Raw genomic sequence first — 13,700 nt, 5'->3', positions numbered from 1 at the left:
ATGTACATTGAATCATGGACCACCATTGTAAAGATATTTACTTGAAACAATAAAATTGTACATCACAGATTCCCCTGTTCTGGCTCAGCCAGCTTGCACTTTCAGTGGACAAGCTAATTTGAGAAAAAGTGCGAGATCTTTAAAAGAAAGAAGTTCTCTTCGTTCCCTGCATGTGTTTATGGCAAAAATCTTTCTGAATTTACATTGCACTGGTCAGGGGTCTCCATTATCAGTTTGCAGGTCTGAGAGTTACAGCACAGTAAATCTTTCAACACCTGCAAACTCATTAAAGCTTGGAAGGTAAAAGGTTTGGGGCTTTTTTGTGTTCATTTAATTTGATTTTTGCGAGGCCATCCTCACCAGTGATGGCAAATTTACTCAATTCATGCAAGATGGAGAGGGTCAGGAGAGAGAGGATGGAAACAAGGAAAAGGGATTTCAAAAAACCAGGAGGACTTTCCTCAAGAGAAGCGAGAGGCAGTTGACTGTTTAATAAGCGTATGTCGAATGCTTTCAAGGAGTATGTGAGAAAGGAAGGCAGGGAGAAAAAAACAAGATATCACAAATTTCATAAGAGGAAATGGAGTTAACATGGAGACGTGTACAAAACAAACTGGTTTATTTGTGGCCCTGCTTTTTGCTGTCTGCCTGTACTACTCCTCCTATAAAGATACCCTACAGCTAAATGAAAAACCCTCCACTCACACTCACTCGACTTCCAAATTAAAAACATTTTACAGGTTAGTAAATCTCCAGCTGAGGTGATGTAGCAAAGAACAGCTGTGAAGTAATTTTGATAATGATGAGAATAATAAGCACATGGCAAGGTTCAGGGCTTTGCTGTTGCAGCTTCAGTGCTCCTGAATAGATAAAAGTGATTAAATACTCCTGATTATCCCTGACCAATATGTAATGGATTTACAGCCCTTTCAATTAGTCAGTATTTGCTTAGGACTCATTATTTTGTCTTTGGTTAAGTAATCAGCCCAGAGACTCATGTTCTGTCTAATTCCTCTGAGCCAAGTGGGTACAGGGCACCTGACCTTTGAAATGGCCATAGCTGGGAGGCAGGAATAACCACTACTCCAGCAGAGGCACTGGCTATTCCAGCTAATCCTGACCCCACAGGCCAGATCAATGCACCTTAGTTTGCTACTAATGTCCTTACATCAAAATGATGGTTTAGAAATGTGGATCTATCGCTCCCCCCTTTAGCTGTGCTGCTAGCAGAGCAGTTCGATAGTCCCTATCATAAATAAATCGGGTGCCTTGTCCTGAAATCATTACACTGTAACCAACATCAGCTACCGTGGAAATTTATAAAACTTTGGTGGAAGAAGAGGTAGTTAATAACAGTTAGCATTTTAAGCCTTATCAAGTGAGAAACAATTTTACAGTGAGAGGAAGAGGAAAATCAATTGATAATTTTACCAGTTTCCCTTGTTTCTCTCATGAAGTAAACTACAAAGAATGTTACTAGGTTTTCTGTAGAACTGTGTTTTGATGCCTAAGTGAAGCTATAATAGTCAACAGAACACCAACACATAAAACCAATTGCAAGCAGAAGGATAAAGATAGCCCATGGAAAGCATTGCTTTTTCACATATTTAATCTCTCTCCCCCAAATGTGAATATGGCTAGCTTTTAACATAATGGACTTGAAGAGAAGCTAAAAAGGTGCTTATTGTCTCTGTTACACAACTGAAGAATTAGGAAACCTGTAAGCCTTCTATATTTCTCACAAAAAGTAACAATGAGAAGTTTGCAAGCTGCTGCTTAGACTTCTCTAACATCCACAGTGTATGTCAGCACACACAGACTGGGGTTGTCTCTTCCACCACATACCTATGAAGTTGTGTAAACAGAGGCCAGCAATAAAGAATCCAGAAGGCAGAGCTTTATATATGCTAAAGCAAGAAACCCCTTTTTTTATCCTTAGGAACATTTTGAATAGTTCAAAGCGAAAAATGGTTACTTTATATGTAAGTGCTATTCCATGCTAAGGCTTTGTACTCTCTCTCTCTTTCTCTCTCTATAGGCATGTATGTGTGTATATATATACATATATAGAGAGAGAGGTTTCTTTCAGATTTGTCATGATTCCAAGAGCCAAGAAAAAAAATCTAGAAGAAAAAAAAAAAAGCAACAATAATTGAGCCCTAATAATGGTCCAAAAATTATGGGGACAATTGATTTCTAATAATGATGAATAAACCTCATTAGGCACATGAATAGAAATCTATTTTCGTTTTGGGCACCACTTACTGTGAGATGCTGGAAAAGCCACGCTCTCATGATATTTGTTGCTACTTTGGGGAAAATGCCTCTTTTCTTCTGACGTTTTTTGTCCTTGTCCGGGTCATCGTCATCCCCTGTGCCAGGTGAGGCTACACTGTTGTCTAAACCATCTCCTACAACAAAGACAAAAACAGGAAGGAGGAGACATTTAATGAGCAAAATACAGAAGCCAAAAAGTATCATTAACTACCGAAACACTACCACAGTTTTATTTTGATTTGCTAGATCAGGCACATAGAGTTTCTCATTATATATGAGTGCTGATACAAATATGTAAAAATTAGAAACCATGTCTCTGCAAACACTAATTTTGCGTTTCACACATGCATATATCATTAATTCAATTATAATCGTGTGCTTGACATAGTGCAATAGCTCTTTGTCAATTATGGGATTCAATGTGGGAAAACCTGCCACAAGAAAACCCATTCACTGTAAATGCATCCCTACAACCATTCTGAATACGTACTATAAGTAATCAAGTTAAATGTTCTGTAGTCTATATATTCGAGGCCCTCTGCGGAGGTGGCAGTAACCATGTCACCGTTCAGTGCACATAACACACTGTCAGATGAGCCCCTCCCCGTAACCATCACCTCCCAACACACATACATACGCACGCACGAACACGTACACCTAGTATGACCCTGCATATAGCATTTGCATGACATGAAAACTTCTACATCTCTGCATCAGTGACTATTATCATTAAAAAAAAAAAGATGCACATCAAGGTAGAGCTCTCACTTAATCAGAACTTTCCATCAACATCTTTCTCTTCTGTGCTTTTCCCTGGCATTAATTGTGCATTAGCAAAAATCATTTACTTTTAACAGTCATAGTTATTTTTTTTTGCCCTCCAGCAAAAATGCCTTGAAAGCCTGCCTGGAGGGCATCTAAATTATGTATCTGAAAAACTCTTCTGGCAAGGCATTGCAGGACCCCTACTTTCTTAAAATTCATACGAGCACGTCTTCCTGTTTTTGGGAAGGCATCAATCAAGAGCAGCAATATATGCCATATTCCTACATTAATATTTGAACTAATAACTTTAAAAAAAGGAAAGAAACAAGATCCGACTTGTGGCATAATCAAATGCAAAATAAATGAAGAATACTGGGACAGCACGGAGACTTTATAGATTGCTGTGTTTTCCTTACACATCATTAGCCCGGAGCCACACGAAAGAGGAAAACAGAGAAGTGGAGAGTTTATGCTCCCTGCTGGTGTTTAAGAAGCCGAGGTCCTGGAAGGACATCTGGGAATTGTGCTGAGACGGTGGTTTTTGTAATTTAAGAATAGACATTCATTAGCAGTAAATGCCATAAATCCCATGCTAAGTAAAAACCTTGTCCAAGAAAGCCTAAAACAATAAACTCTGTGCTCAATGTAGCCTGAGCTAGACGCTCCATAGCTTCCTGAGGAATGCTATAGATTCACGAGCTAATTCCTATAGCCTTGTCTAGCTCTGTAGTGCTACTAAACGAAATACGTTGCTGCTACATACAGTTCATTTGCTTCAAAACTTGCATTTCAGCTCCATCTTCCCTCCCGTGCCAGATCACCCTTCTTCCACTGCCTCCCCTCTGAAAAACCAACCCTTTTGGACCAGAGAGACAGAAAAAGCCACAGCAAAGAGCTGGCAGATTAATTTTATTGACATTTCCATTTTCACTGCAATGTGATACCCTCCATCACATGGAAGAGATGACCCTCACTATTTACAGACTGACAGGCCACTTCATTACAACCACCCTGCCCCGAGGCAGAGCAGCTCCTTTCCATCTGCCCAAACACCAGAGCAAGACCCTGAAGTCGCTGCTCTCTTTCTCATGCTCCTTTTCTTTTTTGTTTGTTTCTTCTAACGATAGAGAAAGGAGAGTGGAATCACAGCAAACTAATCGAAGAGATTATGGAAGCCCTAAACGCTGTAACCAACTGTTCACTTTTGCAAGATGTTGGTTATTTAGAAAGCACTCCTTTCCGTTGCTCTCTCCCCCCCATATATTCCACCCTACCCCTCTCTCTCTCACACACACACATTCGCGCGCCCGTGCGCACGCACGCACACACACACACACACTTTCCACTGTGTCAAGGAACCGCTGCAAGGCAAATTCTCACAAACACTAATGGCTTCTGACTGCTCCTTGGCAACCCCAGCATTTTAACCTGGGTGGATATGCTCTCCAAAATACAGACACTGGAGCTATCTCATCAGCTGTTCATGTGACACAGATGGAGAGTGGCTATTAGGAGCCAGGCAATGGGCCTTGGGGATCTGAGGTGCTGTACTGTAGCCTCAGGCAATTTTGAAAAGCAGTACCCGGAGATGGGGGGAAAAAATCCCTACTGAAAGTGCAAGTTTGAAGTCAGTCAGTCTGTTTGTCTATCTGTCGTGCAGATAAAGATATCTTTGTCTCTTTATGTAAAAGCTGTGTGTGTATGCACAGGATGCATGGAGCTGTAAACCTTAGGCTCTGAACGATCCTTTCGCACCGCAGAAGCACCGGTGCACTCTCTGTACGGACAAATTCCTGTTTCCCTGCAAATACATACCTCCTGTTTGTGAGCATCCTCAGCAGGAGTCATCTACGTGCTAAATCAGTGTTTAGACCATTCGGAGAGGCTGTTAATATCCTTGTTTTAAAAAGCTAATAGCAGCCCAGGAGATGAAAGTTCAGCTAAAGCTTCCACTGCCTTCCCACCTCAACCAGCGGTTGAAACGGTAAGAGTCAGTGCTTCCCTGATCTCTTCCATAACCTCATGAAAGGAAATCCAAATATCCTACCTCCAAATGACCTCAGAAGATGAATACAGCAAGATTTGTTGCTCCTGGTGAACTACAGGCCCGATCCTGTTAAGCTGTACTGTTATATCTTTAATAGCACTACAACCGCTCACATTAGTGGGGTACGGTTTCTAGTGGCAAGAAATCATAGAAGTAGCCCATAACTGACTTTTCCAAGATGGAATGATTTACTTTTTGGATATGGAGGGACTGATCCTAGTTTGCTGTATCCAAATAAACATGAGTTACTTTAAATGAAGAAAAAGACATTATCAAAAGTGAAATAAAATGAACAGACATGAAAGTCACTCTGTTGAAGACTGGATTGAGTATACTTTTAACTGCTGTATGAAGGAATCCAAATTTAGATCATTTAAACCATCATTACAAGTGATTCTACTTATGTGAACTGTTCATATCCTGATTTGTATGGTAATTTGTAAGAAGAGTAGAGTCAAGTCCTAACTTGTATGGAAATTGCAATTATATAAACATAGTTATCCCAATTTTCTAGTGGGGAAATTAAGTCTAGATTTTGGCCCACTGACACTTTTGTTCACACAGCAGAAAAAAAAAAAGAAGTGTGACTTTCTCCTGCTTTGCACACTGTTCACTCCTTTATTCTTGTGCAAACAGTACAAGTGATTGCAAAACTCTATCACAGTTCCAGGAAAGTGGAGAACTCTTAAGTGGCACTCTCTTTGTGGAGATGTCAATGATTATGCAGGGTTCAAGCCAGTAGAGAATGAGGCATATTACCCATCTTATTTAAGATTATGTCAATGCTCTGTATAATAGTCTCAATAATCCCTATAAAAGATGGAGAGAATTTACTAGAAACTTTGCAAAGTGACCCACACAGGGTTCCTTAGAGACCTTCTCTTCCAGGGGAGGGGTTTGTGGAGGAGGCTGAAGATGCAAGTCTTCTTTACACAGCAGGAAGTAAGGCTTCCACGCTAGCTCTGTGTGCAGACACTTTTAGCATGTGCTGAGGGTTTCTTCCCACAAGATAAATTATTTTGCATTGAAAGCAGACTACCTCTTCTTTAAAAAATACTCAATAAGTAGTTAGAGCGGGGTTTCCATTGCACCATAATTTCAAACAACTTGCTGCAAACTGATTTCCTTGGACAGATTAGCTTGCTGACCCCAATGTTCATACAGCTAAGGACTCTTTGGGAAAGAGAGTCCAGCTAGTCCAACCTTATTGTATCAATGAAGTACTCTTTGACAGTCCTCCACACTATCAGTATTATCTCAGTCCTTATTTGTGTTCCTCACAGAGTAAAGACCCAGCAAGAGATGAAGCGAGTGCTGCTTAGAAGCTGCTCATCTAGTCTTTTCACCATTTGTGAACAGAATGAATAATAGACTCCCAATCTATGCAAAATGATAACTAAAAAGGAGAACCCAGTCAGGCCAAAGCACAGAAGCCTGGTAACAGCCCAGATTCAAACTCCAGAAATAGTTTCTATTACCATCATAACAAGCAGAGCAGTAAGAAGATTGATTTCTGGAAAAATACATTTCAGGACCCAGTGTTTGAGTTTCTTCACCATGAGAGGTCCCTTACAGCGTTATGGTTTGTCATGCTAAAGGAAAAGAGAGAAGAGCAGGGGTATCTAAGGTGGGAGAAGACAAGACACTTCACCATTTTTCTAAAAATAGTGCAAGCAATATGAAAACCAAGTTGAAAGATTCTGAAAAGGAAAGGTGCAGTGCACTGTGTTGATCTTGAGTAAACTACTCTACAATCTTTCAGTCCAGTATTTCGATGGAGTAGAATATGTAGATATAAATGCAAAACAAAGAGGAGAATCAGCAGCAGCTTATATTCACAATTTGCAATTATTTGTTTGTACTTATAATGTGTCTGTCTGGATACATAAGTATTGTAAACCATTATTAATAAGGATGTTCAACGTAGTAATATGATCCACAGCACCACCAGAGAAAAATCTTAAAAATCTGGTTAATTACCACTGCCAAAAAGCTGGAGAGAGGTGTTTGAATACGTTTTGAAGATAAGACAGTCTGTGCTGTAGGGAGGACTAATAGAGAGGGAAGGTCAGCTCCAGAATTAAAGACCTTTCAGGAGAACTCCTTATCTCCATTCCACCCTGTTAAGATCATCAGACTTTCAACCTTACAGCTTCAGCAGATCACAGCTCTTTGAATGAAGTGCTGGCTGTGGGGTTTTTTTTCTCCTCCTCTTAACAATCACTGTTCATGGAAGTTGGCTTAGTCTCCTCATACCACAGAAGCAATACTTATCTACTGCATCTTACTGCCTAGGGGAACTGAGTTAGGATAGGTTACGGGTGGCAAACCTGGGACTTTGAAAACCACAAACAGTTCAAGTGGGCATCCCAGCTTAGAGCTGTGCTCGTCAGCAGTGCTCTGACAGCACGTGTGCTGTTTTTGCTGAATTGACTGCAAGAGGAAAGCTGCCATCAGAAGCTGTTTAGGCCTGACACAGGCATCCTAGGTTGACCTGCACGCTCAGCCACCACTTGTCCTGTCCTGGAGTGGGGTGTCCTCAAGTGAGCTGCTGTAATCAGCCCCCTGCATTCCCTCCCCCTTTTGTGTCTCTGGGACACCAGACACGTCTCATGGTCCTATGTCATATGTTTCAGTGAGCATCTTGGAGAGAGAGAAAGGTTGGACACTGGTGCACTAGAGGGAACAGGAAGACTTCAGACATACAGCACTACCAGCTCTCTTACTATGGAAGATGTTACTCTTTTGCCCTTCCAGCAGCAGGGAGGAGATGAAGAGCTGGCTGCCTCTCTGCCGTTCTTTTTGAAGATCTTTTCCTTTCCAGAATGTAACCCAGCAATTCAACTGGGCTGATACTATAAAGATGACATGACAAATTTCACACAATCTGGGTATTAATAACTACTGTGAATTTAAATAGGAAGAAAAGGAAGAGAACTTAAGCCGCTATCAGACCTTACCTACAAAGCTGTTCTACTCAGTCTACACATTTTAGCATAGTTTGTCAGTCAGGAGCAAGTCCCCATTGCCACCTGGCAATATGTGTTAGAGGCTTAAAGAGTTGCATGGTATCTGGTATCTAAAGTGTATTTACAACAAGAGACAGAATAAAAATTGTTCATTTCCTATTTCTGGATAGGTGCCTTCCTATAATCACTAATTTATCTTATTTTCAAAAAGGCATTTACAAATATTTTATTATTTACTGGAAGGTAGGAACAACATTCCAGCTATATTATTGTTATACCATGCATGCTATAAAATTGGTGATTCAGATCTTTCAAAATTATTTGCAGAACTGTAATGTTTCACATTTCCCCTTTTATTATTTTCCTGTCCAAAAATAAGAAAAAAACTGGGTTATTTGTGCCCTTAATTGTCTGTGTTTAAAGCTCGTGTTTATTTGTGAAGTGAATCGAGAATTCTTAGAGATTATATTCAAAAGCCAACAACATATTTTTCTAGCTTTTTAAAGAAAACTAATAAACACCAGTTTAAATTTTAAGCTCTTTTATACAGCCAGTAGGTTTGTGGTTCATTCATTATAATCCAACATTTTTTCACATCAGGTGAAAAAAGTGTTCCAATGCAGACAAGGGGAACAGTAAAGCAACCTGCTAATTACTGATCTCTCTTACGTTCCTGCTGTGCTAAACTGTCCGGACATGTTGAAGTGAAATTTTTCTGCGATTTTCAAGTGACTAGTTCATGGCCCACTGCCGTGGAGTGCAGGAGAAGGGATGAAATGCTTTAGTTTACATGCAACATTTACTAACTGTGTGGGTTTTCCGACATTAAAGAGGGGACAGTGACCCATGCCACCTTTTTCACACTCAAAAGAGCACTGAAAAAACAGTCTTCATAGGCTTACCTCAGGCTTCCCTGGCCCTTAACACCCTCCCCCCAGGGTAGGAGCAGAAAGAGAAAAAAGAAGGGATTTTATGCTCCTTTCTCTTCAACTTTTCAGGCGGTATAAGCAGCATTTAGCAAATTCAGCCTCCAAATGGCTCCAAATGCTCTGAGCTGCAGGGGCTCATCCTTTGTTAGCCTCCCTCTATTTACACAGGATTTACGCAGGCTCTCCACTGAAGAGACCACATGTTTCTGACAGAAAGCACTTCCATTCACACTGCATCAGGCAACAGGATTGTAACCACTGCAGCTTCACGCTGACCTGAGATTAGGGATTTCAGCAACATTGAGATGGTAACAATCTGCTAACTAACGAAAATTATCCATGGAGAACTCTGCTGCTTACTCCAGTTAAAACTACCGTGGCCAGATAGATTAGGTTACTTAAAAGGACAATTAAGAACTAGCTACTGTCAAGAATATGCGTGTCCATCTACAAATAACACACACACAGAAAAATATCATCAGAAAAAACAAGGAAAAAAAATCAGACTGCAGCTTGGATTAAAACAATTTCACCCACTGGCTGAAGACATAAAGTGTAAAAACAGACAGATGGACACATATGTAAATGTGGCTGCATTTGTTTCTCTGGAGCTGGCAAGTTAGTAATAACAGTATAGTTTAATAATTTATTTTCCATGGTATTTTCACACTGGTTAACTGGGCAGCAGCAACATCCATGCGGAACTTCAGGAGCAGAATAACTCCTTCCATCTAATTGCTACTGGGACAAACAAACTTAACCAAGTGATGTCTCTTGGCTCTACCTACAAGGACTCAGTCCTGGAACCTGATATCAGTCTGGGGATTTTTTAAATCTAGTTTTTTGGGTTTTGTTTTTAACTCAGTTTGGTCAGTCAGGATTTCTGCACTGAGATTTTTTCCAAATTTAGTATTTGTGTCAGGTTTTTTCAAAATGGATTACGAACACACAAGCACAACAAACGTTGCTGGTTGGAGCTTGTGGTTTTTTCACTCAATAGCCTTTCATGGGGCAAAAGAAAATTAGATGGGAACACAGGGCCAGAAAGGACCCCACAGATCCGGTTTTTGGTGAGTTTTATTTTGTCGTCTTAATTTGGTGAATAATTTTGTTTCTGTAGCAAAGAACAAAACAATTTACTTCTGTAATAGTAACTCATACATGCATCCAATAAGCACGTAAAAAGTACATGGTATATTCTAAAGCTCTCCATAGTATATCATAATAAAGCTCTTCTGGGCACTCAATGATTCATTTTTAGTGATCTCTCAAATGCCCTTATCCACAGTTAACACTCTGATTTTATTAAGGAAGAAAGCAGGGACAAATGTCCACTTAAGTCCCAGCTCTCAAATTCAACTCTGCTTGCGCTGCAGTACCTAAAGCTAAAGCTTCTTTAATGTTCTATTCACCTCCCCTGTGTGGCATTTCTGCTAACACAGAGTTCACAATCTTTCAGCCCCAAACACAGAAGGCTGCTATCTTCAAGTCATCCAAGGAATGTGCCAGATACTATCATCTCCCCTGCAATACAAAGAACCAGAAAGAGGCAGAGACCAAAAGGAGACCTTACTGATCAGGTTACTAAAGTCCAGAAAGTCTTTCCCAGAATGCTAAATGTTAATCTTTGAACCAGCAAATGTTATAATTAAGATCCTTGTAGTTGGAGGAAACGCTAGCTTGAGAAGTCAAAGGTACAGCCATTTGAAGTTGTACTTTTTTGCAGGTTTATCCTAATCTCGCACCCCTCATGCTGGCATAACTGCCATCAAGCACTTTGTTCTATTCAAGCAAAATTATCATTAATGTCAGTGGCAGTTTGCCTGAGTAAGGAGTGTAAGACCAGATCCTTGTCTTGTTCACACCGAATTGCAAGCACTGCACAATTCCAGAGGAGATATACTCGTTAAAACTTGGGGTTTATGCTAATTTATCATGCTCCTCTGTTTAAAAGTGAAACTCACTTTGTATGTCACCGAGAAAGTGTTCAATGCACTTGTTTCTACATGGTTTTAACTTCAGTCCCGCCCCCCCTCCCCACCTCAGCACAAGTTGGGAAGTTTACTCCCAGGTTTTGGCACCCAGGCGGAAGAAAAGCATTGTTAAATTAGGTTTAAGTATTTTGTCTGCTTCGGTAATTACTTTGCAGTGTGAATGTAAATAGCTGTTATTCTGTTTAAATTTTTCATCCTACTAAACACTGTCACACAAAATGCCCTTGTGCTGCAGTCTAAATGGAGTTCTTTTTAAATTGCTTTTTTATATATTTTTAGAGAAATATTTTTAGCATTCTTGTAGTAATTCTGTTAAGAACACCAGCTGCAGACTTTGGCTACAGCTGAGACAACAATAACAACTCATTAAAGAAATCAGGAGACAAAAAACTTTTTTTTTTTTTTTTGCCTAAAGCACATCTTCTTTAAGAGACCAGTTTCTTTTTTTAGTTCTCTATCCCTGTTGGTGTAAGTGGGATAGTGTTTTTAGTTTCCTCAGTCAACTGTACCAAAGTTAGTACACACTAAAAAGCTATATTTTATTTTAAGTACCATTTCTTATTTGCTATCCTGGTATTTTTGTCATTAGAATAATATCAAATGTGGGCAAAATAGCCAAGTTCAATTAAAATTCTACCTGCAGTTGAAGTTAAGTAATTAAGTTCCATAGTATCTATCTCATCAATATTTAACCTTTAACATTTTGCAGTTGTTTGTATATAGCATATAGAATGTGGAGAACTTAAAGTAGATGATTGCTAACATCCTGTACTGTTCTTCTTCATTAAACCATTAATGTCGTTTCTTCAAGAATAAAAATGGCTTTTTTTGAAAAGGAAAATAGCCATCAGAGCATCTCAATTTTCCTTACAGCTGTTACAAACTTATAAACTGTGATATTTTAATGTCTTGCTGTCCCCTTAGACAACATGCTGTTGGACACAAGTGCTTGTTCAGGAGACATCCCTTAAAATGATGCCCACTAATTCAGCAAAAGTCCACGTACTGTCCACATTAGAAACCTCTCTTTTCAGGGTTATTTAGCTATTAAAAAAGTGCCAGCTGAAATATTGCATACAAGTACACATTCATAGGATTTTTTTCATCATTTCAAAAGAAAAAAGTTAGGACTAGAAATGTAACAGACATTTATTCCTGAGAGATACTAAGTTAAAAGCTTCAGTTATTAAAAAGGACATTTGTCAGGCCACAAGTCCAAAACACACGTTAGTCTATTTTGAGATGTATTTAAAAAAAATGGAGGATGGCTGAATGCTTTAAAAAAAAAAAAAAAAAATTTAATAGCAAAATGTCAAAATGAACCATAAAAGCTTTTCCAGGTGATAAAATGTACACAAATGTGTATGTTACATAAAACACAAATAAGAGCATGGTCTCGATATGCATTCACAAACACCTGAGCAGCATCAAAAAAGATGCTTGCTGTGAATGCATAGCCCAGAAAAAATAAAAAAATACAAAACAACTCCAAACTTGCCAAGTCTTACATACCATAAGAGCTCCAACACCTATGCACAGTAGGGTGGATTAACTCGGTGGGTGCTGCGGACATATATATGCACCTCCTCCTAAAGTGTTCATTTGGCTGGCAGTCTGGAAAATGCCAGAATGTGAAGGGTTACGTGGGAACACTGACAGTCTGCTGTTGTAGGTTTAAGTTAAAGCCCATACTTTAAATATAGTGTGCTAGGTATTTGGAAACATAACTAATACTGTTTATAAGTGGTATGCTATTTGGTGCTCACAACAAAGGGCTTGATCCGGTGCTTGCTTCTACTGGTGAATCATGTTCCAGCCAACAACCGCGTGCGTTGGATCTGCCCGTATTTACTTTCAGGGTAACATTTTTCAAGAGTCTTTTCCTCCAAGAAGCCTTGTAAAGGTAAAGTGTAAACCATCTGTACCTCATCTGCTACATATATTGTATGCTTAAAAGTGGTTACTGGAAAGACCTGAAACGTTTTGTCTTTCAGGTTCAGTAGACAGATTATAAGAGCAAGCATTTGAGAGCCGAAGCCCCTAGTTAGTCCCTGCTAGTTTCTTAGAGTCTGGCTTCAGCCGTGAGGGAAGATACAGTTAAGAATATCCAAATGCCTCAAACTGGAAGAAGCAGCAAGCATACAGGCATGTGAATTCTGCTCAGAAAATTTCAACTAGTTGACAAAAAGAACCAAAAAGAGATCTTTATGATATCAGAAAGGCTTTCAAGCAACTTATTTTCTCCCGTCTAACAGTTTTAATGGATTGTTTCCAGTAACTGGATAATGTCATAAAACAAACAAACAAACAAAAAAGAAGGGAAGGCCATGGCCTTCTCCTCTCTCTGCACCTAAACTATCCCATAGGATGCTTTGGATCTGCTTTAAGCGATCAAAAGAACTGACAGAGCAATGCATAATTTCATAGAAACATGGGGAAGAGTGTTTGACAAAGGTTTCCGTTAATTTGATTTAGAAAATAAGGAAGCATAAAAATAGCAAAACCACAGGGCACTGGCTTGTTATAACACTATTTGCCTAGAAGTTCACAGCACAAAACTAAAAAGCACAGACCCCCACTCTGACACCTGATGCTTTGCTTTTCTGTTCATAAGCCTGTAATTTCATTTAATTGTAGCAGAAAGTGTTGCAAAAGACAAATATGCAGTGCCTACAGTCTTCCCAGACTGGTTTGTGTCCCTGAGCTCTTCCTAGGGAAA

At 39.5% G+C, this 13,700-nt stretch overlaps 1 protein-coding gene across 1 annotated transcript in view; it reads right to left on the bottom strand.

The window, feature by feature from the left end:
• Positions 1–13,700, bottom strand: part of LOC104084154 (homeobox protein Meis2) — a gene marked incomplete at its 5' end in the record, with an annotated part of 106,150 nt that overhangs the window by 56,608 nt on the left and 35,842 nt on the right. Inside the window, one exon of the mRNA XM_009587890.1 lies at positions 2,266–2,411. Coding sequence (XP_009586185.1) covers positions 2,266–2,411 — 146 coding nt within the window. The remainder of the gene's footprint in view (positions 1–2,265; positions 2,412–13,700) is intronic.

The sequence above is a fragment of the Fulmarus glacialis genome, unplaced genomic scaffold (assembly GCF_000690835.1).
Source record: "Fulmarus glacialis isolate BGI_N327 unplaced genomic scaffold, ASM69083v1 scaffold13871, whole genome shotgun sequence".
Lineage (NCBI taxonomy): Eukaryota > Metazoa > Chordata > Aves > Procellariiformes > Procellariidae > Fulmarus > Fulmarus glacialis.
Note: the sequence above shows the minus strand (reverse complement) of the source record. Positions and strands in the feature narration are given on the sequence as shown.